The sequence below is a fragment of the Halichoeres trimaculatus genome, unplaced genomic scaffold, assembly GCF_033239565.1.
Source record: "Halichoeres trimaculatus isolate MK-OKI-2021-1 unplaced genomic scaffold, fHalTri1.1 fHalTri1_scaffold_7, whole genome shotgun sequence".
Lineage (NCBI taxonomy): Eukaryota > Metazoa > Chordata > Actinopteri > Labriformes > Labridae > Halichoeres > Halichoeres trimaculatus.
The window spans coordinates 32,120,271-32,143,980 of NW_027437185.1; the positions used below are offsets into that span (position 1 = coordinate 32,120,271).

At 41.2% G+C, this 23,710-nt stretch overlaps 1 protein-coding gene across 4 annotated transcripts in view; it reads right to left on the minus strand.

Moving 5' to 3' along the window:
- The window catches only part of stag3 (STAG3 cohesin complex component), a 26,743-nt gene continuing 3,033 nt past the window's right edge, over positions 1-23,710 (minus strand). For all 4 annotated transcript variants that reach the window (XM_074673835.1, XM_074673834.1, XM_074673836.1 and 1 more), the window contains exons 3-32: positions 23,518-23,614; positions 22,814-23,017; positions 21,965-22,061; positions 21,639-21,715; positions 21,096-21,300; positions 20,739-20,890; positions 20,324-20,521; positions 18,311-18,409; positions 17,646-17,725; positions 16,952-17,059; positions 15,667-15,763; positions 12,821-12,923; positions 12,532-12,635; positions 10,401-10,493; positions 10,108-10,200; positions 9,582-9,782; positions 8,329-8,393; positions 8,158-8,245; positions 7,757-7,837; positions 7,102-7,194; positions 5,178-5,337; positions 4,597-4,727; positions 4,201-4,302; positions 3,271-3,404; positions 2,973-3,095; positions 2,228-2,406; positions 1,487-1,682; positions 947-1,048; positions 691-826; positions 1-516 (exon numbers count right to left, since the gene is read on the minus strand). In XM_074673835.1, coding sequence (XP_074529936.1) covers positions 466-516; positions 691-826; positions 947-1,048; positions 1,487-1,682; positions 2,228-2,406; positions 2,973-3,095; positions 3,271-3,404; positions 4,201-4,302; positions 4,597-4,727; positions 5,178-5,337; positions 7,102-7,194; positions 7,757-7,837; positions 8,158-8,245; positions 8,329-8,393; positions 9,582-9,782; positions 10,108-10,200; positions 10,401-10,493; positions 12,532-12,635; positions 12,821-12,923; positions 15,667-15,763; positions 16,952-17,059; positions 17,646-17,725; positions 18,311-18,409; positions 20,324-20,521; positions 20,739-20,890; positions 21,096-21,300; positions 21,639-21,715; positions 21,965-22,061; positions 22,814-23,017; positions 23,518-23,614 — 3,649 coding nt within the window. In that variant the 3' untranslated portion in view covers positions 1-465. The remainder of the gene's footprint in view (positions 517-690; positions 827-946; positions 1,049-1,486; positions 1,683-2,227; positions 2,407-2,972; positions 3,096-3,270; positions 3,405-4,200; positions 4,303-4,596; positions 4,728-5,177; positions 5,338-7,101; positions 7,195-7,756; positions 7,838-8,157; positions 8,246-8,328; positions 8,394-9,581; positions 9,783-10,107; positions 10,201-10,400; positions 10,494-12,531; positions 12,636-12,820; positions 12,924-15,666; positions 15,764-16,951; positions 17,060-17,645; positions 17,726-18,310; positions 18,410-20,323; positions 20,522-20,738; positions 20,891-21,095; positions 21,301-21,638; positions 21,716-21,964; positions 22,062-22,813; positions 23,018-23,517; positions 23,615-23,710) is intronic.

The following is a 23,710-nucleotide window of genomic DNA, read 5'->3' on the forward strand; positions in this document are numbered from 1 at the left end:
TTCAACAAATTGTTTTTTAATGTAAAACTATTCATGTGGCCATATTAATAAAACTCTTTGAGATCTTAAACCAAATTTAAGTATATTTCAATGAACAAAAACAAACTAGTGCCCCTTGAAAAACACAGTAAAAGCAGTCAAAAAACAAAACTGCAATCAACAATACAACATGTTTTTTGCTTTTTTTTAGATCTACATTAATGTAGAAACATTAACCATCTTTGGCATGACCAGCAACAACTTTTTTCCATAAACCATAATCACCATTTCTCTTCCTCCCCAAACTGAACTAGGGACGGGCAGATCTCACAGTCAAACTAATTAAGCGCTCTGTACTGGAGAATGGTTTACTGCTGTGGTTAATACACCCAAAAATATTAGAACCACAAAAAAACACAGCGATGGGTGTGAGACATTTTGATCAAAAGAACTGTTTCCCACTGGTGGTCCTGGTCTCTGGGGTCCTCAGTCGAACAGCTCATCGATGACACTGACTGAGGTGTGGCGAGTCGAGGGCTGCAGAAAAAAAAAAAAAAAAGGATAAGTTAGAAATTTCCAGGAATGTTAGGCTTGATCTTCATTTATTTTTCGGAGAAAATGTGGTGCAATCTGAACTGGTTTATACATATTTTAGAGTATATAGTTGACAGAGTCAGAGCATGATCAACATGTGGATATTGATCCTTTTACCAGTGTGTATTCAGATTCATGATCTAAGTCACTTTCGTAACCCTCGATCTCTGGTTCTCCTTCATCTTCGAATTCAACCCTTTCCTCTTCTTCATCCTCGACTATTTCTTCCTCTTCATCCTCGATCAGAGAAAGTCTGGGGAAAAGCAGTTCACCTCAGCTGATTCACTTCTACATCACACAAATATTCTCTTCTCCATTTCTGTGACAACATGAGTGGAGTGAATGCATGAATTTCCCCAGTGACTGGTCTTACAGGGTGAGCTGGGAGTTCAGGTCGTGCTGATCGACAGCAGAGCTGGGTTGGCTGGAGGAGAGATGTCGACGATTCATAGGCTTCACCTTTCGGAAGTGAGACCTGTTGAAGAACAGGAGTGAAAGCTTTTACTACAGCTCTAACGGCGTAGTGCACAGCTTAAACTTCTACGTATCTGCATCTGAGTTTGTCTATGAGAGAGCAGATGAGGGAATTAATTCTAAACAACTTTTTCAACTGCAGAAAAAACACTGACAGCAGGCCCTTCACTTCACAAGTCAATAACGTCTGCAGCTGCAGCTTGCACACAGAGGGCTTTTTCCTCTGCTTTCACAGTGGCTGATTGACAAACTCAGCAGCCCTTTGTTCGTTTACACTGCTGAATCTCTTCATCTAGAGCAGAAAAAGAGAGTGTCTGACTTTTCGCTGGTGCATGGACAAAAAGCATGTGACCTGTGAAAACCTCCAGCGTTTGGCAGAAAAATTGAAACCTGGAGTAGAGACGGTGGCTACTGTGTTGGTGATGAAAGGACGACTCACACGGAGGAGAAGTCATCCTCAGAGTCCGGCTCAATTACACTGCTGCTGATGTTTGACTCCTCTGCTCTCGCCTTCCTGGGGGTCAGCTGCTTGGCGGGTTGTCTCTGGGCCGTGGAGGTGAGAGCGGGGGAGTGCAGGCCACTGCGGATGCTGCTGCTGTCCAACCAGGATCCTCTGACTGTGCTGGTCGGAGAAGCTAGAGGAGATGGAAGTCAAATACACAAAGATAAGCTTCAATATTTGTGGGTAAATACACTCTGTAGTGGGGATTTAAGGTTCTTTAAGACAAGAAAAACTGTACGAGTGATGTTTTATTTCCTAAAGAGATGACCAGCATGTATGTCAGGGCCATTTTTCAAACACAAATACCTTCCATGAATATGATTCATAGGCATTTACAAAATTTGGGGGTATCAAATATATTTTTAACTCACTTTTATTATCATTTTTTCATCTTGTTGTTTTTTTTCTGTGGTTTAACAATCTCTTTAATGAAGCTTTTTGAAATATGTCTGTTTAAAATGTAAAGTTGCCTGGCTTCCTTGCCCTTGTACGTTGTTGTCATTACACATGTAAATACAGGACAAGTATTAAGCAAAAAAAACAAAAGTTAAAAAATAGCTCAACAATCAATCATGATGCTATTTTATTTATCTTTTTACAAAAAAACTTCCAAATCCTTGAATCCTTGAGAGCCAAACGATCAATGTCTGCACAAGCTAGTGATCAATCTTGTCTCACCCTGAGCCCTGGTTCTCCTCCGTTTGGGCACAGGGGTGTCAAGTGAGGACGCACGGTCTTCTTCCGCCTGCTCCGAGGCTCTGGGGATAGTGCGGCCTGCGGCCAAGGAGCGTTGATACATTTTGACTGCCGGCCAGGAGAGGGCAGCATTGGGACACTCAGATTTCAGGAAAGCAGCCCTGAAGGAGACGACAGTGAGACAGAGAGATGAGGACAAAAGGAGAAACCTTTAATATTCAGGCCAGAGTCTGATTTAAAACAGTCACACTCACAGAGAATGAAATAGCAGAGAGGATCAGATGAGGAAGAGATGTTTTTTCACTCTCAATCTTACCAAATATCTATCCACAGCACACACACACAGTTTGTCATTAAATACATGACGTTATGGGTGGATAAGAGGTTCTCACAGCTAGGGATGGGTACTTTCCACATATGAAACAATAAGGTACCATATTACTTCTACATATTACTTCTATTTGTTTATGTGGTAAGAATACCATTTTGTTTACCAATGAATTTTTTTTATTGAACATATTTATTCTTCAATATATAACCTTATAATGCTGGGTTCATGTCCAGCATGGAATATCAGCAACTCTTCCACTCCCTCACAGTCACTTGGATGCATTTAGGTACCTAAACATGGTACCTTTTGATTTCACGTGAATCAGTACCAGGTACTTTTGGTGTAATTCGGTCAGTACCTATAAAAGTACCAAATTCAGCACCCATCCCTACTCACAGCTGGGCGCGGTCCTGCTGCAGCAGCTTGAAACTGAACTCAGAGAGGATCTCCAAGAAGGCGACATGTGGGTGCTGCTCTCCTTCATCCTGAGGGCTTCGAAACGCAAAACGTATACCATCCCTAAAATCGACAAAACACACAACACAGACATAAAAAACAAGTCACAGCAAAGAATGACTCTGAACAGCCCTGTAATGAAGACAGCCTTCACAACTGTCCAAGAGTAAGATGGTCAAATCAAAAGGAGTGAGCCTGTCTGTTATTTGTTTGTCAGAGACAGGTGTGTGTTACTTGCATGTGCAGTGCCACCAGTGGTTTGCGGATACGGTGAAGATCGACTCCAAAGCTCATGGCAAGCCTCTTGGCCAACTCTCTGATCCCACCAAGATTCCGCCTGCTGTGTTCCTCCATCAGCATCTCTGAGAACAGCTGAGCACACAAACATGGATCTGAACGGCCGCAGTACGCCAAAATTATTCCATGAAAACATTTCAATAGATAAGTACAAACATTCCCACTTTTCTCAAGCTTTGTTCAAATTAAAATGATCCTTCAATTTTTTTTGCATGATTAGTTTAATTGAGGGTTGCTGCAGACTGAATATTTATGTCACCTTGTGGCATTGTCATTATAAAAATTTAAGTTCCATCCCAGAAACCTCATGTGCTCATGGAACAATGTAATGAGATTTAGGCCATGTCCACACATAACCAGGTATTTTCAGAGATAAATATCCCCCTTGTTCGTTTTTAAAATTATTTTCATCCACACGCAGCGGGTAAATCCGCCAATAATGGCAGAATTCCGGAACTCTGCAATTGGATGTTACAGGAGTCCAGAACTCTGTAGTTGGATGTCACAGAGTTCCGGAACTCTGCAGTTGAATGTCACAGAATTCCAGAACTCTGTAGTTGAATGTAAAAAAAATCCAGAACTCAGCAGATGAATGTTACAGAATTCCACATCTCTGCAGTTGGATGTCAGACATCTTTATTATGACATTGGCCCTAATGAGGATTCCTTGAAAAGTAGCTCGCTAACAAACCTGCTAACTATTAGAAAGCAATTTTAGTAGTGTTCAAAAAACACATTTTTTTAGTGACCTGAAGCTGTGGTTTCCTGTGGACAAAACACGTAAACGTATAAATATATATGCAGTTTCCCAGATACCCGGCTACGTGTGGATGTGGACTTAAAGGTGACTCATTGTTGAGGAAGTGCACACCTGCTGCAGGCTCAGACAAACGGTCTTGGCGCTCTGAACAGGATTGATGAGCTTGCTCTTGCTCAGAGTCTCTTTGATGATGTCGCCGAAGTCTTTATAGTACTAAAAAAAAACACAAGACTTCAGTCAGAATCATTTGTCCTCTAAACTAACAGCCATGTCTTAGAAATAATCCTCTTCTCCTTCTGAGTCATCTGCTGTTCCGTCTGACTCATTTTCAGCACCTAACTACTTCTAAAAGAGACTCTCACCCTCCTCCACTCTCTTACACATCCTCTGTTTTAACCTGATTAAATTCTTCACATGACGAGTCTCTAACACCATCTCTGGACTCAAGACTTTAATGTATTGTGCTTGCACTAAACGCCAGTTGATGGCCTCTTTGCTGTCTCAAACCTTGTGGTAGTGCTTGAAGACATCAGTGGCAGCGGTGAGGTCCAGCACGCCGTAGATGACCAGTTTGCAGTAGCCGGCCAGCTGGTTGCGTTTCCTCTGGAGAAGAGTTAACCTCACCTCCTCACCCTCACCTAAAGGAAGAGGAGACAGAGAAGAAAATAGGAGACTGAGAGACTTGGCAGTGGCAGTTTTCATGAAATACATAGACTGAAGAGGCAGAGCAGAACATTTGTAGGTGTTTATGAGACACAAGCACAACAGAACGCTGTGAGAAGAGACGGTATTTGGCTTGGGAGTTGGCAGTACATTGTGAAATACAGAAAAAACAATTTGTTACAGCAGCAGATTCGCAAAAACAAGACATCAAAAGCTATGTCTGCAGGCACCAATGATGGTTGGCTCCTCTGGGACAGCGTTGGCACGGCTGAGATTGAACAGTTTGTTTCATAAACATTAAACATCCACACGGAAACACCACCAGTCTACTGGAGTTTCAAAAACAGACAGGATGAAAAGAGATGGTATGGAGAGCAGCAAAAAGAATAGTAGCAAATTAAAATATCCATTCAGTGTCAGGATACCGTTGAGCTCGGCATCTTCAGAGTCACAGAAGATGAAGTCGAGGAGGAAAAGAGCGATCTCAGAGCGCAGGGAGTCAGACGGCAGATGGACCAAAGCTGGGAGTTCAGATGCTGCTTTCTTACTGTACAAGAGCAGCAAGTCACAGAGCAGCTCAAATGCCTGTTGATAGAAGACAGTTCACACAAGGAGAGGCCTTTAAAACAAGAGTTATTATACATGGAGTCCATCTGAGGAGGCTAATCTGTGTCATACAGTGGGGAAAATAAGTATTGAACGCATCGACTTTTTTTCTCATTACATTTATTTCCAAAGCTGCAATTCAAATGAAATTTCTACCAGACATTGGTATTAACTCAAATAATCCACGCATGAAAAGAAATCACAACGTTCAGGTCCATAAATAATGATTATGTGGAATTAAGTACGATAACACAGGAAAAAAGTATTGAACACACCATGGAAAGGCTGTATACTTTGGCAAGGAAATGCACCATACCACCTGAAATCTGTCAGTAATTATTACTTGAACTTCCAATTAGTGCAAACCAACATCAGCTGGGCTAGAGCAAATTGATGGTCCTATAAAAAAGGTTGTTTTTTCACCAAGCAGTTAAATACGACACACCTCATGATGGGTAAAGGCAAAGAGCTCTCTGAAGACATTCACAACCTGATTGTTGCTCAGCATCAGAATGGAACTGGTTACAGACTTATATCAAAGCACCTGAATATTCCAGTCAGCACCGTTGGGGCCATTATTCACAAGTGGAAGAAGCACCACCTTACCATCAACAGGCCACGCACAGGAGCTCCTTGAAGATTTCTGACCAGGGAGTCAGAAAGATAGTCAGAAGAGTACTCAACGAGCCAAGGACCACCATGAAAGTGCTCCAGAAAGACTTGGAGGCAGCAGGTATGATTGTTACAGAGAAAACAATAGGCAATGCACTCCACCACCATGGCCTCTATGGACACTCAGCCCACAAGACTCCATTCCTCAAGAAACGGCATGTTGAAGCTGGTTTAAAGTTTGCTAAATAGCATCTTGACAAGCCTGTAGAATACTGGGAGAATGTTGTCTGGTCAGATGAGACCAAAATTAAACTTTTCAGCTGTCATACTACATAAAAACACTACACCGACAGTGAAGTTTGGAGGTGGAAGCATCATGGCATGGGGTTGTTTCTCATCTCATGGTGTTGGCAAACTTCATATAATTGACGGAGCAATGAATGGAGCCATGTATGGGGAAGTTCTTGATCTGAATCTGCTGCCATCCACCAGGATGATGAAGATGAGACGTGGCTGGACCTTCCAGCAGGACAACCATCCAAAGCACACGGCAAAGTTGACTCTCAAATGGTTTCACAAAAAGGAATCAATCTGTTAGACTGGCCTAGTCAATCACCTGACTTCAATCCAATTGAACATTTGTGGAAAGAACTAAAGAAAAGGGTTCACCAGAGGGCACCAAAGAATATTCCAGATTTAAAGACAATCTGTGCAGAGGAATGGGCCAAAATCACACCTGAGCAGTGTGGGCCATTAGTTAAAACATACAAGAAGCGTCTGGAAGCTGTCATTGCAAACAAAGGCTTCTCCACTAAGTATTAGATGAGTCTCATTAGCGTGTTCAATATTTTTTTCCTGTTTATCGTACTTAATTCCACATAATCATTATTTATGGACCTGAACGTTGTGATTTCTTTTCATGTGTGGATTATTTGAGTTAAAACCAATGTCTGGTAGAAATTTTGTTTGAATCGCATCTTTGGAAATAAATGTGATAAGAAAAAAAATGACGCGTTTAATACTTATTTTCCCCACTGTATGTGAAAAATCTTCCAGCTAACTACAAGCAGCGAGCAGAAATCAAAGTAAAACGGCCGCACTGTTGCCTCAGATTTATGATGAAGCTCAAACCTGTTCTCTTATCTCAGCCGTCCTCACAGACAGACAGTCCTGACAGACTCTGCAGAACAAACGAACCTCCTTCTTCAGACGCTTTAACTCAGCCTGAAACAGATATTGATGAAAGGACAGAGGGACAGATACATCGTGATTATTTGTGCGAGTGGAATAAAAACATCAATGAAGTCATCATCAAAGTCCTGGCATCAAAACTGAAATCTGCTCCTAAATATAATTGATTGTACAACAGCTTAGGACTTTAGATGAACAATGTTAGATGATTCTCTCTGAAGCGTTTCAGTTTAATGGTGATGTGTTTAATATGTGTGTGAAAAAGGAAGGTGTAAATTAAAACAGAAAGTGGGAGAATGAGAGAAAAATAAGATGAAGTGAAAACATGGCAGGAAGTGTAAAGTGGAGCACGAATGCACTGACAGACCTATTTTAATCATTGTGTGAAGCCAGAGGTGAAAGCTCAAAGAAAAAAAAAACAGCAAGGGCACCAAAAGCTTTTTACCATTATTGACTTGTGAGGCGATAGAAACCGAAGTGTGTAACATTACAGAGCCATTTGCTTCAGGCCCCCATCGAGAGTGTGAAAGATTAAAAGACATCCAGTTAAAATCAAAAGCAGAGCGTAAAACTTCTTTTATGATATAAAAAGCACCTCAGATGGTGTGGAGGTCACTGCGTTCACTCTGGCCCAAATCAGGTGAAAGGCTGAACACTTCAGAGCGGACACCATGAGCTGGAATTAAATAGAAAGAGAGATTAAATCTGCTATTTGAAAGGAAAATGGTGCAATATGACAAAAGCCAAATAACATGTTTATTTATTCGTGAAAAAAGGGGGAACATATTGTGCATGTCATTAAAATGTGGAAAAATAAAGAATCTCTGTGGGTATAAAACTTGGTTAAAATGGTTTTTTTTTGCACCCACCTTATAAAAAATAAACTAAATTGACCCAAACAGACTCTTTCAAGAGTTCAAAGCAGCAAATATCACTTCTATCATTTTCACCCCATACTCCTCCTCAGTTATCAAAATGACTGACTCCAACACAGACCTCTTTGTCAAGCTCTTGTGACTCTATCCTGCTCTTCAGAAGCTCCAGACATGAGTCAAACAGCTTCCAGCCTGTCATGTCCTTTGCACTGGACAACACAATTAAAAACATGTTATATGGAAGACTTTCTGTGTATAATTTATTTTATATAACAACAAAACGGACACTCACCTGCTCAACGCTGCAATCCTTTTCAAGGCGATGGCTGCACTGTAGACAACGTCATCGTCTGTGCCCTGAAGACGTACAATCAGTGAGAGAACACAGGCTTTAGATCACTGTTTTACCATCGTAACTAAAACAAAACATGACCAAAAGAGACACCCTAAAGGTCTTTGCACAGTTAGTCCGTTTTTTTCCAATGCATTTTTTTGATCCGTCAGACACCTTCCGCACTGTTTCCAATGCTATATTTTGTATTAATTGCGAAAATTCGCAGTACGAGAAAAATGGAATCATCAAGCAGTGATCAAGCAATTTATCCTGAGCAGCAGCTGACAATATGTTTGAGATGTGTGCGCGGAGGCTCACACACACACACACAGGCGCAGGGAAGAGAATGCCAAAGTTGAAGAGCCATCACTGCTTTGTTTTTGGCTGTAAACAGCCACATAGTTCCATGCACAAGCTTCCCCTCTCAGAGGAAGACAAACTAAGTGGCTAGAGTTCATTTATCAAGGAAATGTGCCAGTCTATACTAGCGAATAGACTGGTCCTAAATCCAGGCACATTACCAACCATCCACCAACAAACCCCTGACCCTGGAAATGTGAGTATTTTAAATGCTGTGTGCTGTGGAGCAGATGTTAGAGCTTTTCCTCAGTGTCCCTCTGTCTCTGTGTTAGCTTCAGGATGCTAACTTTAGCTGCAGTTAGCCTGTTGTTTTAGCCTGTAATGTTACAGTAAACGAGCTTCGCTGTTTTCTAAACATTGTACACTCAGAGCTCGTGGCGCCGCTCTCAGTGACGCAGAAGAGCGGGGCGGTATCAGCGGTGACTCATTTACATATGAAGGCCACGCCCACTAAATCAGAGCGTTCTGAACAGAGGGGTTATGAGAGCCTGGAAACAATGCTGCTGTGCTTGATTTATTGGCTTTTTGGACCAAAACATGTTACTACCATTTCATGAAGACATAAATGATCCATATTAAACTGCAGAAAAGGAGCAGAATATGGGACTTTTAAGAAGAAATAAAGGACGAAAGTTTGGGATTGAGTGTGCATGCATGATTGACATAACATGGGATCAAATTTATTTTTTAACATATATTCGTTTCGGGCAAAAAAAAATGGACTCAGTGTGCAAAGGCCTTTACACTGAAATGTTCCCAAAAATGTTTACAGTGGGGGTAAAAAAAAAGAACATGTACACCTTGACTTAACATTTTATGAGTACCAAAGATTCCCTAACTTGCTTTCCTACCTGCAGCAGGTCACTTAAGCAGGAGGCAAAACACTCCACCAGCTTGTCCAGCAGCTGGCTGAATGCGCGGTGTGCACGGGAGGAGAAAGCGTAGTAGTCGGAGAAAAGGGTGCTGGCCAGGAGTGCACAAACCTCCAACACAGTGGCCTCTGTGTGCTTCTCAACGATACCGCAAATCTGAGACAGCAGCTGGTCCAGATTCTGACAAACAGAGGGCAGAGGAGGAGGATTGTAAGGAGGTGAGAGTAAAATGTGGAAAATAAGCGAATCACTCAGGTTGGCATCTCAACTAACCCTTATCTGAAAGACAAAGTTCCTATTTCTTTCTGTTTTGTTTTATTGAAGATTAGATTAGATTTTCTACTTTTCCTCCTCTTGTGGACATCTCAGGAGCACATTAAGTATGATGAAGTGGATCGAGGAGGATCCATGTAAGAGGGAGTGTGACTCAGACTGAAAGTGATTTGTTTTTAGCTCTTCTTTTTACTCAAGGATGTAAAATATATTGTTTTTTCCCTTCTCCTACCTTCTCAAGCATCGGAGAGCTGCTGTACATCTCAAGGTTGAAGTAGAGAGGAGCTTTGAGCAGGAGGCTCACCTTCGATGCATCTGCAGAGTACTTTAAGTTAGCGAGGAGAGGAAGAAATAAAGACATGGAAATTAAAAAACAACTCATTAAAATTGAAAAAAATAGCATTAAACACTTAAATTCAAAACAGTTAGAAATGATTAAACTTTATAGTAATAATCTCTTAGCTTTCACCATCAGTGCATGATGCTTTCAGTGTGGTTATAAAGTTATAAAGTAAAGGGATGTACCTTGGTCAGCAGCTGCGGCAGTAAAGGGATGAAATGTGTGGTGATTCGTCTTCTGTCCTGTTCCTGAATCTTCTTGTCCTTCATACTCAGGAGCTGAACACACACGTGTGTTCAGTTGCAGGGTTTAAAAGTAGATGTGCAAGTGTGAGCATGCAACATAGAGGTATCCTAACTGTGTGTGCCATTACTCTGTGCTTACTTCATTTTCAATAAATCATACAAACCTGTATTCAAATAAAAATATGTGCACTGCAAATCTTATCAAATGTTTTTTCCTTATTTTACGTAAAAATCGTCTTGCTATGCTTGATATGAGCCACATTTAACTGATAGATACAGATACCAGGTTTCGGTATTCGGCCAATACCAGCCTTTTTTCAAGGTATCAGTACTCGCGAAGGCTGCAGATACCAGCAGCAGATACTCTAGGCAAAAAAAATCTTACGTCGAGCAAGTCCTCCTCACCACTAGATGCTGCTAATTGCTGTGGTTTGACCACTGCAAATGTGCACCAGGTCCTTTTCAGACAATATGAATGAACCAGGAAGAGTTAACAGTTAAACTATTTCATTTTGCACTTTAGTTTACTGAAAAAAATACTTGAACTCTGACAGTTGTTAGCTTTATTGTGCACTTTAAGTATTATTTTTTTTAAATATTGATCAAAAAAGTTCTAAACTCAGAGTTGTTTGTGTTTTATTTGGACTTAATGTTAAAGTGACTGTGCTGTCTTTGATCAAAATGTCACTGTTAATTGAAATTTTATGTATCAAAAGTACTAGTAGTATCGGTGAGTACTCAAGAAGGAGTACTCGTACTGGTATCGGTCTGCATGAAAAGTAGTATCGATTCGAACATCCCTAGTTTTAAGTGAAGAAAAAAATGCTAGAAAATTTGCTTAAAACTGGATTAAAGGGGACATATCATGCTGATCCGTGATTTAATAGTTACATATAAAATAATAAAGTTGAAAACAAGACCTTTCACCCCCTGAATTTTCAAAAAAATGAGATATTGTATTTTTTCTGATATCCTGGAACGAGATTTGATGCCTCTGAAATAGGTCATTGACATTAGGCCGCGAGATTTCGACACGAGGATCCTTTCTTTTTCTATTGGAGTAATCTGATAAAGCAGCTCCTCCTCTGTGATGTCAGTTAGTCACACAATCGCCACCGAGGGATACACCCACCAAGAGCAGACTATAAACGTATAAACTATACATGTTACAGTACCGGTTTGACTCACCACACTGAAGCGTCCTGAGATGATCTGTGTCGAGGTGGATTTTCTTCCTCCTGAGCTGTAGAACCGTCCGGGTCTGACTCGGGGTCCAATACAAAAGGACGTATCCAACACTCTGCCATTTCATTAGTGCTATCAATGCCTTACAGTGAAGTTTTGGCAAACAGCAAACTTGCTCGGTCTGCCCCATTCAATGTGGCGATTTTGTAAATACTGCCATGCTGCAAAAACCGCCCCCTGGCTCTACCCCCTCTGCCTCTCTGATAGAACTGACCAATCAGAGGACAAAGGGCTGTGACGTTGCGAGGTTACTGGAGGTCATTCTGGAAACGGAGCGTTTCAACGAGATCTTAAGAATGGCCTAAAATTAGGATATTGAGAACGCTATTGTGGGGCAATGAAGGAACTAAATGACTTGTACTGAGGACAGAAATGCTTTACAGGCATCCTAGTCTGGCATAGTGAAAAGGAGAAACAAGCATGATCCCCTTTAATGTCTTGATACAAGTAACTTTTCTCTGTTTCATTGGCTGATTTTATCTTAAATTGTTACAAGCAATTCAGACCTCATTTTTGTCTTTTAATAACTTTAAACGAGACATTTTTCTGGACTAGTCAGGGGAATGTGGCTCATATGAAGTCTAAAAAAGGTATTTTCTACTGAAAAAAAGACAAAAACACTTGATAAGATTTCAGTTTTTCCGGTGTAACTGTGGGTAAAAGTTACTTTTTTTGCCACACAGTTGCTAATTGTCAACCAAAAACCGGAACTCTGACTTCTTGTATGACAGGTACACCTGGAGTGAAACAAATGGACCTTCAACACCATGAAAAGTTGGCGTGTGTGTGTGTGTGTGTGTGTGTGTGTGTGTGTGTGTGAGACCACCTTCTTGCCCTGAATTCTCCCAACAGGTGGAGTTGCCTGTGCTGCTTGTCTCATCGCACACATCATCAGCTCTATGAGAGCGCCCTCCTCCTCGTACATCAAACCTGACGACACAGAGGTTCAGACAGGTGCAGACATGAGCGAGTGGTGGCTAAGAGTGTATCGCCAAGACAATAAAAGGGTCAGAAAAAACTTGCTTTTGAATTCTTTATATGTACTGTCTATGCTGATTCTCTGTGATAACTTCTTGTTCTCTCCACCCCTACATTTGGCTGATTTTGTTCCTCACCGGAGTCCTGACACAGCAGTGTGGTCATAGTCTCCCAGTCTCTGAGTTCAGACCCAGCCGTCGACCACAGGCTGTCCACCAGGTATGTACCGTGCTCATGAAACTGTGGAGAGAGAAGATGAGTTGATTTCTGATCATTTTTATTATTATGGCACAATCACTGTTCGTTTCAGAGCTTCATGATTCATTTTCCTCATGAGTCAGGGTTAGTTCACAGCCAAAATGCAACAGTTATGTTCACAGTGCCAGTAACGTGGTGCTCTGCTGAAGATGCGCGCTGCGTCTATTTTCAGCGTAGTGGGCTCCCAGCATGTGTCAATCTGAATAGAGGAGATCGACCTGGACATGAAACTGGATCAGGTGAGCTATTGATACAGAAGATATAGTTGTATCAAAATAGAACACAATACACAGACTCCAAAATGTTTATTAAATAATCTGGATGAGAAATACTGTTTACAGGCGTCAAGGGTTCAATCCCAGCTCCACCAATCATGCACCAAAGTGTCCTTGAGCAAGACACCGAACCCCAGGTTGCTCCAGCTGTTGGTCAGTGGTGTGTTGATAGGTATAAATGTTTCAGATAAAACTGATGAATCCTGCTGTAGAACACTCTCTGCCATCAGAGTGTGGATGTGGTGTGGATGGGTGAAAGTGATTAGTGCGCTGTGACCCAGTTCAGGGTCTGCAGCCCACGAAGGCTGCAGCCTTCAGAGGACCTGGCCTTCATAGCCAAACTGAATTGAGACGGTCTGGTCTATGGAGCGTTTCCTTTTTGTCACGCAGCACCGCTCTCACCTTTCAGGCTTACATTACTTTTCAAACACATAAACCAAAACCTCACATTTAAAGCAGGACGTTTTTACTATTAATTTTTCAAAATATTTTACTTTATTATTGTTACTATTTTCTCTATTGATAGAGTATAGAATCTCTATGTACATGTAAGAGCTAAGCAACAATGTACATTTTTAAAGGTCCCATATTATGCAAAAATCACTTTATTAAGTCTTTTAGTGAAATTTGTGGGTCTTTGGCTTTCCTCCCAGCCAACAAAATGTGATATATAATGACAAAACCTGTACTTAGTAGTGCTTGTGAATGTAGAATCTTGACCTAAAACGAGCTGTTTGGATTTTGGGGATTTTGCCAGCGATTCCCTTTTTTGACCAAGCAGGAGCAAGTCTGACCTGATTGGTCCACTGGAGCAGAGTTCATTTATCAAGGAAATATTCCAGCTACACTCAGTAAAACTGTGCATGTGTGTGCTAGTCACTTCACGGCCGACTGCTTTTCCAACTTTGGACAGTACAACAGAGGGCTAGCGAATAGACTGGTCCTGAATCCAGGCGCATTACCAACCATCCACCAACAAACCTGGGACCCTGGAAATGTGAGTATTTTAAATGCTGTGTGCTGTGGAGCAGATGTTAGAGCTTTTCCTCAGTGTCCCCCCGTCTCTGTGTTAGCTTCAGGATGCTAACTTTAGCTGCTGTTAGCCTGTTGTTTTAGCCTGTAATGTTACAGTAAACGAGCTTCACTGTTTTCTAAACATTGTGCACTTAGAGCTGGTGGCGCCGCTCTCAGTGACGCAGAAGAGCGGGGCGGTATCAGCGGTGGCTCATTTACATATGAAGGCCACGCCCACTAAATCAGACCGTTCTGAACAGAGGGGCTATGAGAGCCTGGAAACAATGCTGCTGTGCTTGACTTATTGGCTTTTTGGACCAAAACATGTTACTACCATTTCATGAAGACATCAATGATCCATATTAAACTGCAGAAAAGGAGCAGAATATGGGACCTTTAACATTTGAACGCGCACTAGAAGGGATCTTAGATGGAAAAAAATATGCAATTATAGTGCAGTAATTATTCTTATCTATTTTTTGTTTGAATTTACTGTTCGAATTCCTTGCAGAAAAAGAAATAAAAAACATGAAGTTTTTTTTTTTTACCCAGAGAATTTAAAGAAAATTTTTATATGAGAAGATTTATAAGAACTGTTTTTCTTCAGCACAATACTTAAAAGAGCCCAAACAACATATTTTTACACTGTAAAACAAAATCTTCCCCAGAGTTTTAGAAATTCTAACACATAGTTGTTGTCAGAAATCCTTCACAACTGTATTAAACACTTTTTGACTCTCGGCTGTGTCCATCATCTTTGGCATTCACGCGCAATAATTCTTGGGATATGTGAGGCTAAGAGGGAATTACTGAATCCGCCAATCGCAGTACCTGAAAGGAAGGTTGACTCATCGGTCTGATCGGCCGCATTTTAGAAGAGCTTTTGAAATTGGACAGCCTTCAACACAGCACTGTGACATAATCAGTCTTCAAATTCAGCCTATGTAAGATGTAGACCCTGAATTGGGACAGAGCTGCAGTGTAAAATGTTTTGAGTGATCAGAAAGACTGGAAAAGCGCTATATGAGTGCTGGTCCAAAGTAGAATAGCTGTTTTAATGTTTGAGACATTTAAACCTGCAAAAATGAAACCTTTTAGTTATGCATCATAGTTATCAGTGGTAAGGGAACAGAGGATATGAAATTATATCCAAATGAGCCGCTTCAGTAAGTGTAACCTGTTGTCTGTGTGGTGTCTCGTTGGCGCTCACTGTGTCATGGGCTTTACTCACAAGTTCCCTCTAAAATACTTTTTCTTCATCAACCATCTACTTTGATCACCAGACAGTAATTAACACTAATGTTTTAACACCGGAAGTTAAGAGGCCTAAACAGTGAGTTAACATGAGTGGGACAAACAGTGCTAAATACATGTTAATGATATTATGTGAGACAGATTTGAATTTGGTGTGATGAGGATGAAAATAGAGTCTTTACCTCACTCTGGATGTAAAAGGAGATTAGGATTTGAAGGAAGGCTTCGTTGTCGCTTCTTTCTTTCTCCTGGTTTTCACTGGAAATTATGCTTTTCAGCCTGACAAACACACACAGAGAAACAACCTTTAATTAAACTGTAGTAAGGATCTATAAACTGAGAGATAACAGCCTGGATGAGTCACTATAATTTATGTCTGATGACCTTATTTCCACGGCAGAAGAGTTTCTTTACTATAGGCAAGGCAAGGCAAGTTTATTTGTAGACCACAATTCACACACAAGGCAATTCAAAGTGCTTTACAGCTAACATAAAATAAATCACAGTAGGCAAAATAAAATCATTGCATAAAATATAAAACATTAAAAATGCTTGATTTAAGTAAAAGAGGAGAGTGCAGATAAAATACTTTCAGTTGTCGTATGCTATGCTAAACAGAGCTGTTTTCAGCCGTGATGTGAACATTGTCAAAGTTGAGGCCTGTCTCACATCTTCTGGAAGACTGTTCCAGATTTTGGGGGCATAAAACTGGAATGCAGCCTCACTATGTTTAATCCTGACTCTGGGCACCAGCAGGAGACCTCTACCTGAGGTTCTCAGAGACCGAGTTGGTTCATATGGTTCTGGCATATCAGCGATGTACTTTGGGACTAAACCATGAAGAGACTTGTAAACAAGCAGAGCTGTTTTAAAGTCTATTCTCTGAGCCACAGGAAGCCAGAGCAGAGACCTGAGCACTGGACTAATATGGTAGTATTTCCTGGTTCTGGTCAGGACCCGAGCAGCAGTGTTCTGGATGTACTGCAGCTGTCTCTTGGTCCTGGTAGACTACCTGCGTTTGTTCATATCTGTCACGCCACGCGCGTGGACTGATACACTAAGCGGCGAGCACCTCGTAGCCAGCTGCGGCTCTGCAGCGGAGGTAGCGCCGTTTTACGACACGGTGAGAACTAGAGCCTTATTTAGCGGTGTTTTTGTGTGAAAGTAACGCACTGAAAATTCTCTAAATAAAGCGTGAATGCAGACCGATATCAGATTTTTTTGGTGGGAGTCAGTTTATTTGTGTTTTTTGTCAAGTAAAATGTGGCCCCGTCTGAGTGCAGAGGAAACCTGCAGAGGAGCAGGGAGGGGGTGTTTGGTGCGAGCGCTCTGGGCTTCTGCTGCACAAAAACACTGCTGTAGGGGTAATTTCTGCCCTAAACCTTGTGATAGGACCCAACTTGTTCCATCCCAGAGTATCACTTTAAGGGCTGCAGTCTGAACGTAGCCTACATGGCTCCTACATACTTGTTGTAGAGAAAGCAACCAGCTGCAGACGCCAGGCCTCTGTGTGAGGAATAAACCAGGGGATAGATTTGTCCACACTCCTCTTCTACCAGGCATTCCTCTGTTCTCCTGCAGAAACGCAAACATAAGAAAAACAACTGGATGGATTTTTCTGTGTGCAGCGTATCTAAAGTTATCATCCCTCTGATAAAAAATGAGTGCTAACTTGTCATCTGTCTCATTAATCTTTAAAACACTAAATTTCCACGGGGACTGGAGCCTGTGGAGCGATTTGTCAGCCAACCTGAGAGATCATGACTCAGTCTGTGAATCATCAACCATGACAGAGGCTGCAGTCACAGCTGTGAGTCACCATAGCACCTCTATTGTTAAGGACTGAACTTGTGTACAAGCGGGGTATATTTGCAGTATCTTGCTATTATTACCTTTGTTTCAGGTGAGGCGAGTGTTCAGCAGAACATGCACTGCTATGTGATTAAAACGATGGTATAAATAAAGTTCTGGTAGAGAGTATTACTCAGAGACTGGACGCAGAGGCTGGATACTTTTTTTCACATAAATGTTGAACACGTCTGAGTTGTGTTCAGTTTTCATGAAGGAGGAAACTCTCTTGACTGTGATTCTGCAGAAAATGAACCAAAAGAAAATCCCCGTTCTGTATGTCACAGATGATGGTACAGTAAAACCCCCTCACTGTTGGATCATCAGCAACAGATTGACCGCTTCCACTGCCACGTCTGAGTCCTTGTCCAACACCATGCTGAGCATCCTCTCCTACACACACACACACACACACACACACACACGTGTCCAAAATTCAAATATGCAGTGCCACATAGTCAGACAAATGCCCAATCATACCAGCACAGAGAGAGGCATAAAAGAGAAACACAGAAATGAGTAAATGTACCCAGAGTCAGAGACAAGCATGCATGCATGCATGCACACAAACCCACTGATTACTGCTAATCCACGGCATGAAAAGCATTTATCTGCTGCAGCACATGTGGATTAGGAGGGGTTTAATGTGTTTGATAGGAGCTAATTAAACATCAGGAGCTGGAAATAATTATCACATCCAGACACACACCAAGACAAAGGAAGAGACTGACACACAAAAAAAACAGGAGTGGTGGAAAAATACACTAAAAAAGACAAAAAAGTGTGGGGCGGGGGTACAAAACACAGGGTAGGGAGACAGAGACAAGCAAATGAACAAAACAATAAACTGAAACAATAGATTAAAGATAGACAGTGAGGCAGACAGACAGACGCAGACAGACAGACGGATGGAGGGGAAAAGGAGGGAGAGAAGAGGCTTTAAATGAGGTGTGAATCTGATCCAGAGGGATGCCTCACTTTAAATCTGCTGGTGAAAAGCTCCAGGCGGCCAATGAATTCCTCCTCTTGGTACAGAGCCTGCAGGGCTCGCACACACTGCAGACGCACTGGACTTTGCTGAAGGAACGGAGAAGAAAGTGATTTCAGCACACAAATGTTCAAACACACACACATCTCTAACAGCCCATACAGACGAATGCCAGAGTCTGTTCACGACGGGCACATTTCGCTTTATTTCTGTTTGTGTTGGTGAGAATATTCAGGCTACAACTGGACAAAGCACAAAAGCAGATCTCAAAGTCCTCAGCTGTGTGAAATACCTCCCAGGCAATCCCTTAGAGACATGGTTTACGGCGACGCTACTACCAGCATAGGGCTGTTTGCCTCTTTTTAAACCATGTGGCTCAAATACTGTTATATATCTTCATATTAAGTTGATTTGAATTCAGCATAGGAGGCTATGAAAGCCTTTAAAGCATAAATACAAATTGAAAAGAAGCTTTTTTTTGGAAAGTAAATCACTCTGGTCCCTGCAGTGAATAACGGAGGCCCTTTTTCAAACCTTATTCATATCATATAATAATCAAGCATTGGGTTTTAACTTGGGGCAAACAACAGTGTCATGATTTGGGTTTGTAACAAGTAAAAGCTACCGTCTTCAGATCTTTCCTTTCACAATTGTATGAAATGCCTCTTTTTCCAGGAAATCGAGACACTTAGCTAGCTTTTATAACACAATGCTGAGCAGATTTTATCTCAAATCAAAGGGTCACTCTTTAGAGATTTTAATTCATTGCTCTTAATATTTCTTTTCTTTTACTGCTTCTTGTATTATTGTTATGATTACTTTCTTAAGTTTGCACTCACCTTGATGTTTTTCTAATGTTTGAATCTGATTTAATGTTTTTATATCCCTTCATATTTTTATGGCTTTTTCTTGGGTTTTTTTGTTTCTTTGTTTTAATTATTACTGAGTCTTGAGTGCTCATTCCTCCCATGCACCATTTCCCATCGTAGTTCCTCTTGGTCTCAATTCATGGTGCTGGGTCCTTGTGTTGCTTAGGTTCAATTGCGGTTTGTGTTAATCATGTTGGCAGGATTTTTCTGTCGCTTGAGGATGAGTTTATGTTTTTCTTTTTTTTTGTTCTAATGTCTTTGTTTTTTGTTTTTCATGCATTTCAGGTTATTATTATCATTATTGCTTATTAATCCTATTCTTAAAAATGTCCTTTTAGAGTAGCTTTGTGCCACTATTCTCATAAAAAAGAATACAAATATCCTTGCTGCTCTTCCGAGTTGAAGAACTCACTGAACAGTTTAACACAAATTCATCTTTTTGCAGAAATGACAACAGCTATTTAAAACTCCTTCACAGAATCCTGTAGTTTTGCATCAAGGAGCCATTTTATGAGCAGATTTTTTCATTTTAATGAAAAGAAAAAACAAACTAGAATGCATTAGTGAGGACTCTTTTAAGCACTTCTCATGACGCCTGACTCTAGGGATGGGTACCGAATTAGGTACTTTTATAGGTACCGACCGAATTCTGCCACAAGTACCGGGAACCGATTCACGTAAACCCAAAAGGTACCAAGCTTAGGTACCTAAATGGATCCCTGTGACTGTGAGGGAGTAGGAGAGTAGGTGATTTTCCATGCTGGACATGAACACAACATTGCAAGGTTAAATATTGAAGAATAACTATGCTATATTGATTTTTTTATATTTGTTATTGAATACATTTATATTTTTGCCACATGAACAGAAAAAAGTATCGAAAAATGATTTCCATGTATCGAGCATCAGTATCATGTTGTTTCAGATGTGCAAGGTACCCTTCCCGACCTAACACCAATGTTTTTCAATGTATTTAGGATTAAGTGGAAGGAAACTGTTAAACAGAAAGGCAAACACTGTTGAAGATTCAAACCAGTTGAAGTTGGTTCTTTTCTAGAGCCAGTTCTCAATTCCCACCCAGAGTAAAAATCAAAGATCAAAATCATCCACCCTCCACTTCTGTGTATGCTTCACCTTGTCATGCAGGGTCCATCCCAGATATTTAAGATACCCATCATTGAGGAAGTCTTCAGGGTCTGTTTTCAGCCAAACGCCCAACTCCTCAATGCAGGCCACCCGGATCTCTGGAAGCCGGTCCCGGTATCGGTGAACGAACACACCCCGAAAGGTGGCGTTCATCATGGAGGACACTTCCTCTTTGTTCTCCTGCAGCTGCAGCACAAACAGAATGAATGTAACAGTTAAAACATGCAAAGTTAAGACAGTGAACCTGGTGTTTCACTCCTTTCATACTGTTTAGCTGGGAAACGTAATATTTGCCACATACCCAACATGATAAACACAAAAAAAAAATACAGAGGCGTCTTTAATTTGAAAAAAAAAATGCTGCCCATACTCAACAGACCAAGCACTCTGAGTGTATTGTCACCTCACTGATGGAGGCCTGCAGCTCCTCCAGTCTGCCTGGGGCTCTGTCATTTGCTTTCTTTGTGTTCTCCATGTTGTATCGCCGCTGTGTGGTCTGCAGCTGGACGGACACGACCATAGCCACCTCCACCAGCCCGGTCATCAACTTCATGGCTAGTATAGAAACACCAGGAAGACAAGAGTTGACACAAACAAAACAACATGATATCTGTTCTATGATCTGAAGATCTGAAAATCTCTTTTTAAACTAAATTCAGTCCACATGAATGTGTAAGGTTGGGTTGTCTAGCAGAACAAAACATCTGTATAGGTATGGACGTCGACCAAGATGTTCAATCCACCTGTGATGTATTCTTACCAAGCAGGGTGCTGGTATGTCTGAAGGCCCTGACCTGTGAGTCGGACAGGCCTGTGAGCATGGACAGCAGGGACGGGAAGAGGAACTCGTCATAAACGATGCTATTCCGACAGGAATGCACTAAAACTATAGCAAATTCACACAGAGCGGCTTTGAAACGCCTCATCTGTTGGCCTGGGTTGCTCAGAGGATAGCTCACTGAATCCTGGAGGAAGAAAGGAAAGAAAATACAGGAAGATGTCTTTTAAATTGCAGTCAGTGCAGTTATTGGAGGCAGAAGATTTGGGTTTGCGCTGCTAATTACATGACTGGCAAAACAATGTGAGTAAATTCATTAATCTGTCTGTTTATCTTGATTGGATTGTAATTAGTATGTCCCAACACGCTAGACTCAATCCCTCTAATTATAATAACCTGGAATATGAAGGTTTGTTGACTTCCACAAAGTACAGGAGGATTATGAGATGAGGCGACACAAAAGAAACTAAATGAGATGCAAAAAAAAATGTCAGAGGATTTGTTTTTCTTTTTTTAAAAAGTCACCTCATTGAATTCTTTGGTTAGTGTGCTGATGATCTCAGCATTCTGCATGTTGTCAAACATCTCTCTGGTCACCACACCTGGAGACGAAAATAGAAAACAAGGACAATAAAGCAAAATAAAACCTGATCAATTTCAATATCATGATTATGAGGGTGAAGTATTGATATAGTGTGTTGTGAATAGACAGGTGATCAACACAGCACCATTGTTGCCATGACGGCAGATCAATAGTTGACTGCTGATTATTGCCTGAGCTGAAATTGAAAAGATAATCCCTTAAACTCTGACATCAACCTCTTAACGCGTTGGCTCTCTTGACCTCTGACCTCTACATCCACAGGCCCGAACAATGAAGTTGATGAGCACCAGGAGTCCCTCCTCTCGACTTTGCTTGTAGCTGTCCAGCCACTCGTCCACCAGCGTCTAAGGAGTGACGGGCAGAGAGAAGCCAATAAGAAGCTAGAAACACATCAAAGAGCGGATGTTTGCACTAATGATGCAGGATTTGAATACGATTATTGATCCTGCCTCTGGCCCTTTTTGGATCTCGCTTTAACACAAGGATCTGTAGTGCATCACTAATAGTTTCTATTCATTTCTCATGTACGTTTTATTCAACATCTCCTTTGTACAATCATAACAACGTGAGATTTTATACAGAGGTTAAAAACAAAAAGGGGAACAGCTGTAGTGTTGTCAGTAAGGGTATACCACACTCAAATTTTTACAACCTTCGCGAGGTACATTTGCTTTTCAAAGTGGGCCTGTACCCAGAATCAGCCTCTGTTTTGTGTTGCTGCTCTTCACTCTAGTGAAAAATCCTTTTTATCACAACTCAACACACTTTTTTGTCTCCCCTTCTTTTGTTATGTGTTCTTTCTTTTCCAGTCTTTCACCAGAGGAGACTGGGCCAAGCACAACAAAGGTTGGGATGGACGCATGCTGTCAATCATTGACTACACAACCCAATATTAAAACACTTTTTCCTCTTTGCGTATCAAAGGCAATTCTGTAGGGTCACATCAGTCAGCCACTGACAGCAGATATAATCTCTCTCATTGTCGGCTCTGAGAGCCTTGTTTCCCTTCTCATTACACATGCCTCCTTCACCTTCCACTCTTCGTGTTTTCTCCACACCCACTTCCTCTCGTCTTTCTCAGCTCAGGTTTGCTCACCACTATGGCAGATTTTCCAGAACAGACAGCATCATACAGATCCTCTGCAGTGATGCCCAGAACCCCTTCATTCAGTCTCCCCACAGGTCTAGCAGAGGGCTGCCTGGATGTCCCTCGGGACTGCTGCCGTTGGAGGGAGGGGTCTGGAGGAGAGGGGCTGGATGACACCCTCAATGCAGTTTTACGCTTGGGTCTCTTGGGTGGCTTGAGATGAAAGGAAGAAGGGAGGGCAGCTTAGCAGGGGGTTCAAAGGGAATTGATGTTGTCAACTGAATTAGCGGTCGGTATAGCAGGAGAAGCTGGAAACAGTACTGCGCTTATTTTGACACCAGTTAAGCCTTTTTAATATTTCATATAAAAGATGTCAGGCACTTGGCAATGATGTGCCTTGAATCTATAACATAAAAACAACAAATAGCTCTAATATGATCCATTTCAAATATCTCAGTGGAAAGTATGAATATTAATTTCAGTCTAGGAAATCTGGTCTTTTTACAGGCAGAACAGAACCAGGTTCATTTTGTAGAGAGAAAGAAGGATAAAAGACAAACAATTAGTGTCATAACAGAAATAATGGCAAAAATATGTACATTAGCAGGAAGTATAAAAGCATGATAACTAGCTGATGACACAATTATTGGCTTTCAAAATTAATGTGGTATCTCAATAAATCAAATACATTTTAAGGAAATAAAATCATTCACCTTAAAACCAGGCAAGGCTCCTTTTTTCCTTTTAGTGGGTTTTATGGAGGCCTCATAGTCACTACCAGAATCGAGGGAGTCATCCAACTCCTCGAGACTAAAACACACATAAAAAAAGACTTTTAAAGGGAAATCTCAGTAACTGTATAATATTTTAATCAACACACTGGTTGAAAGGCAATTAAATATTTAC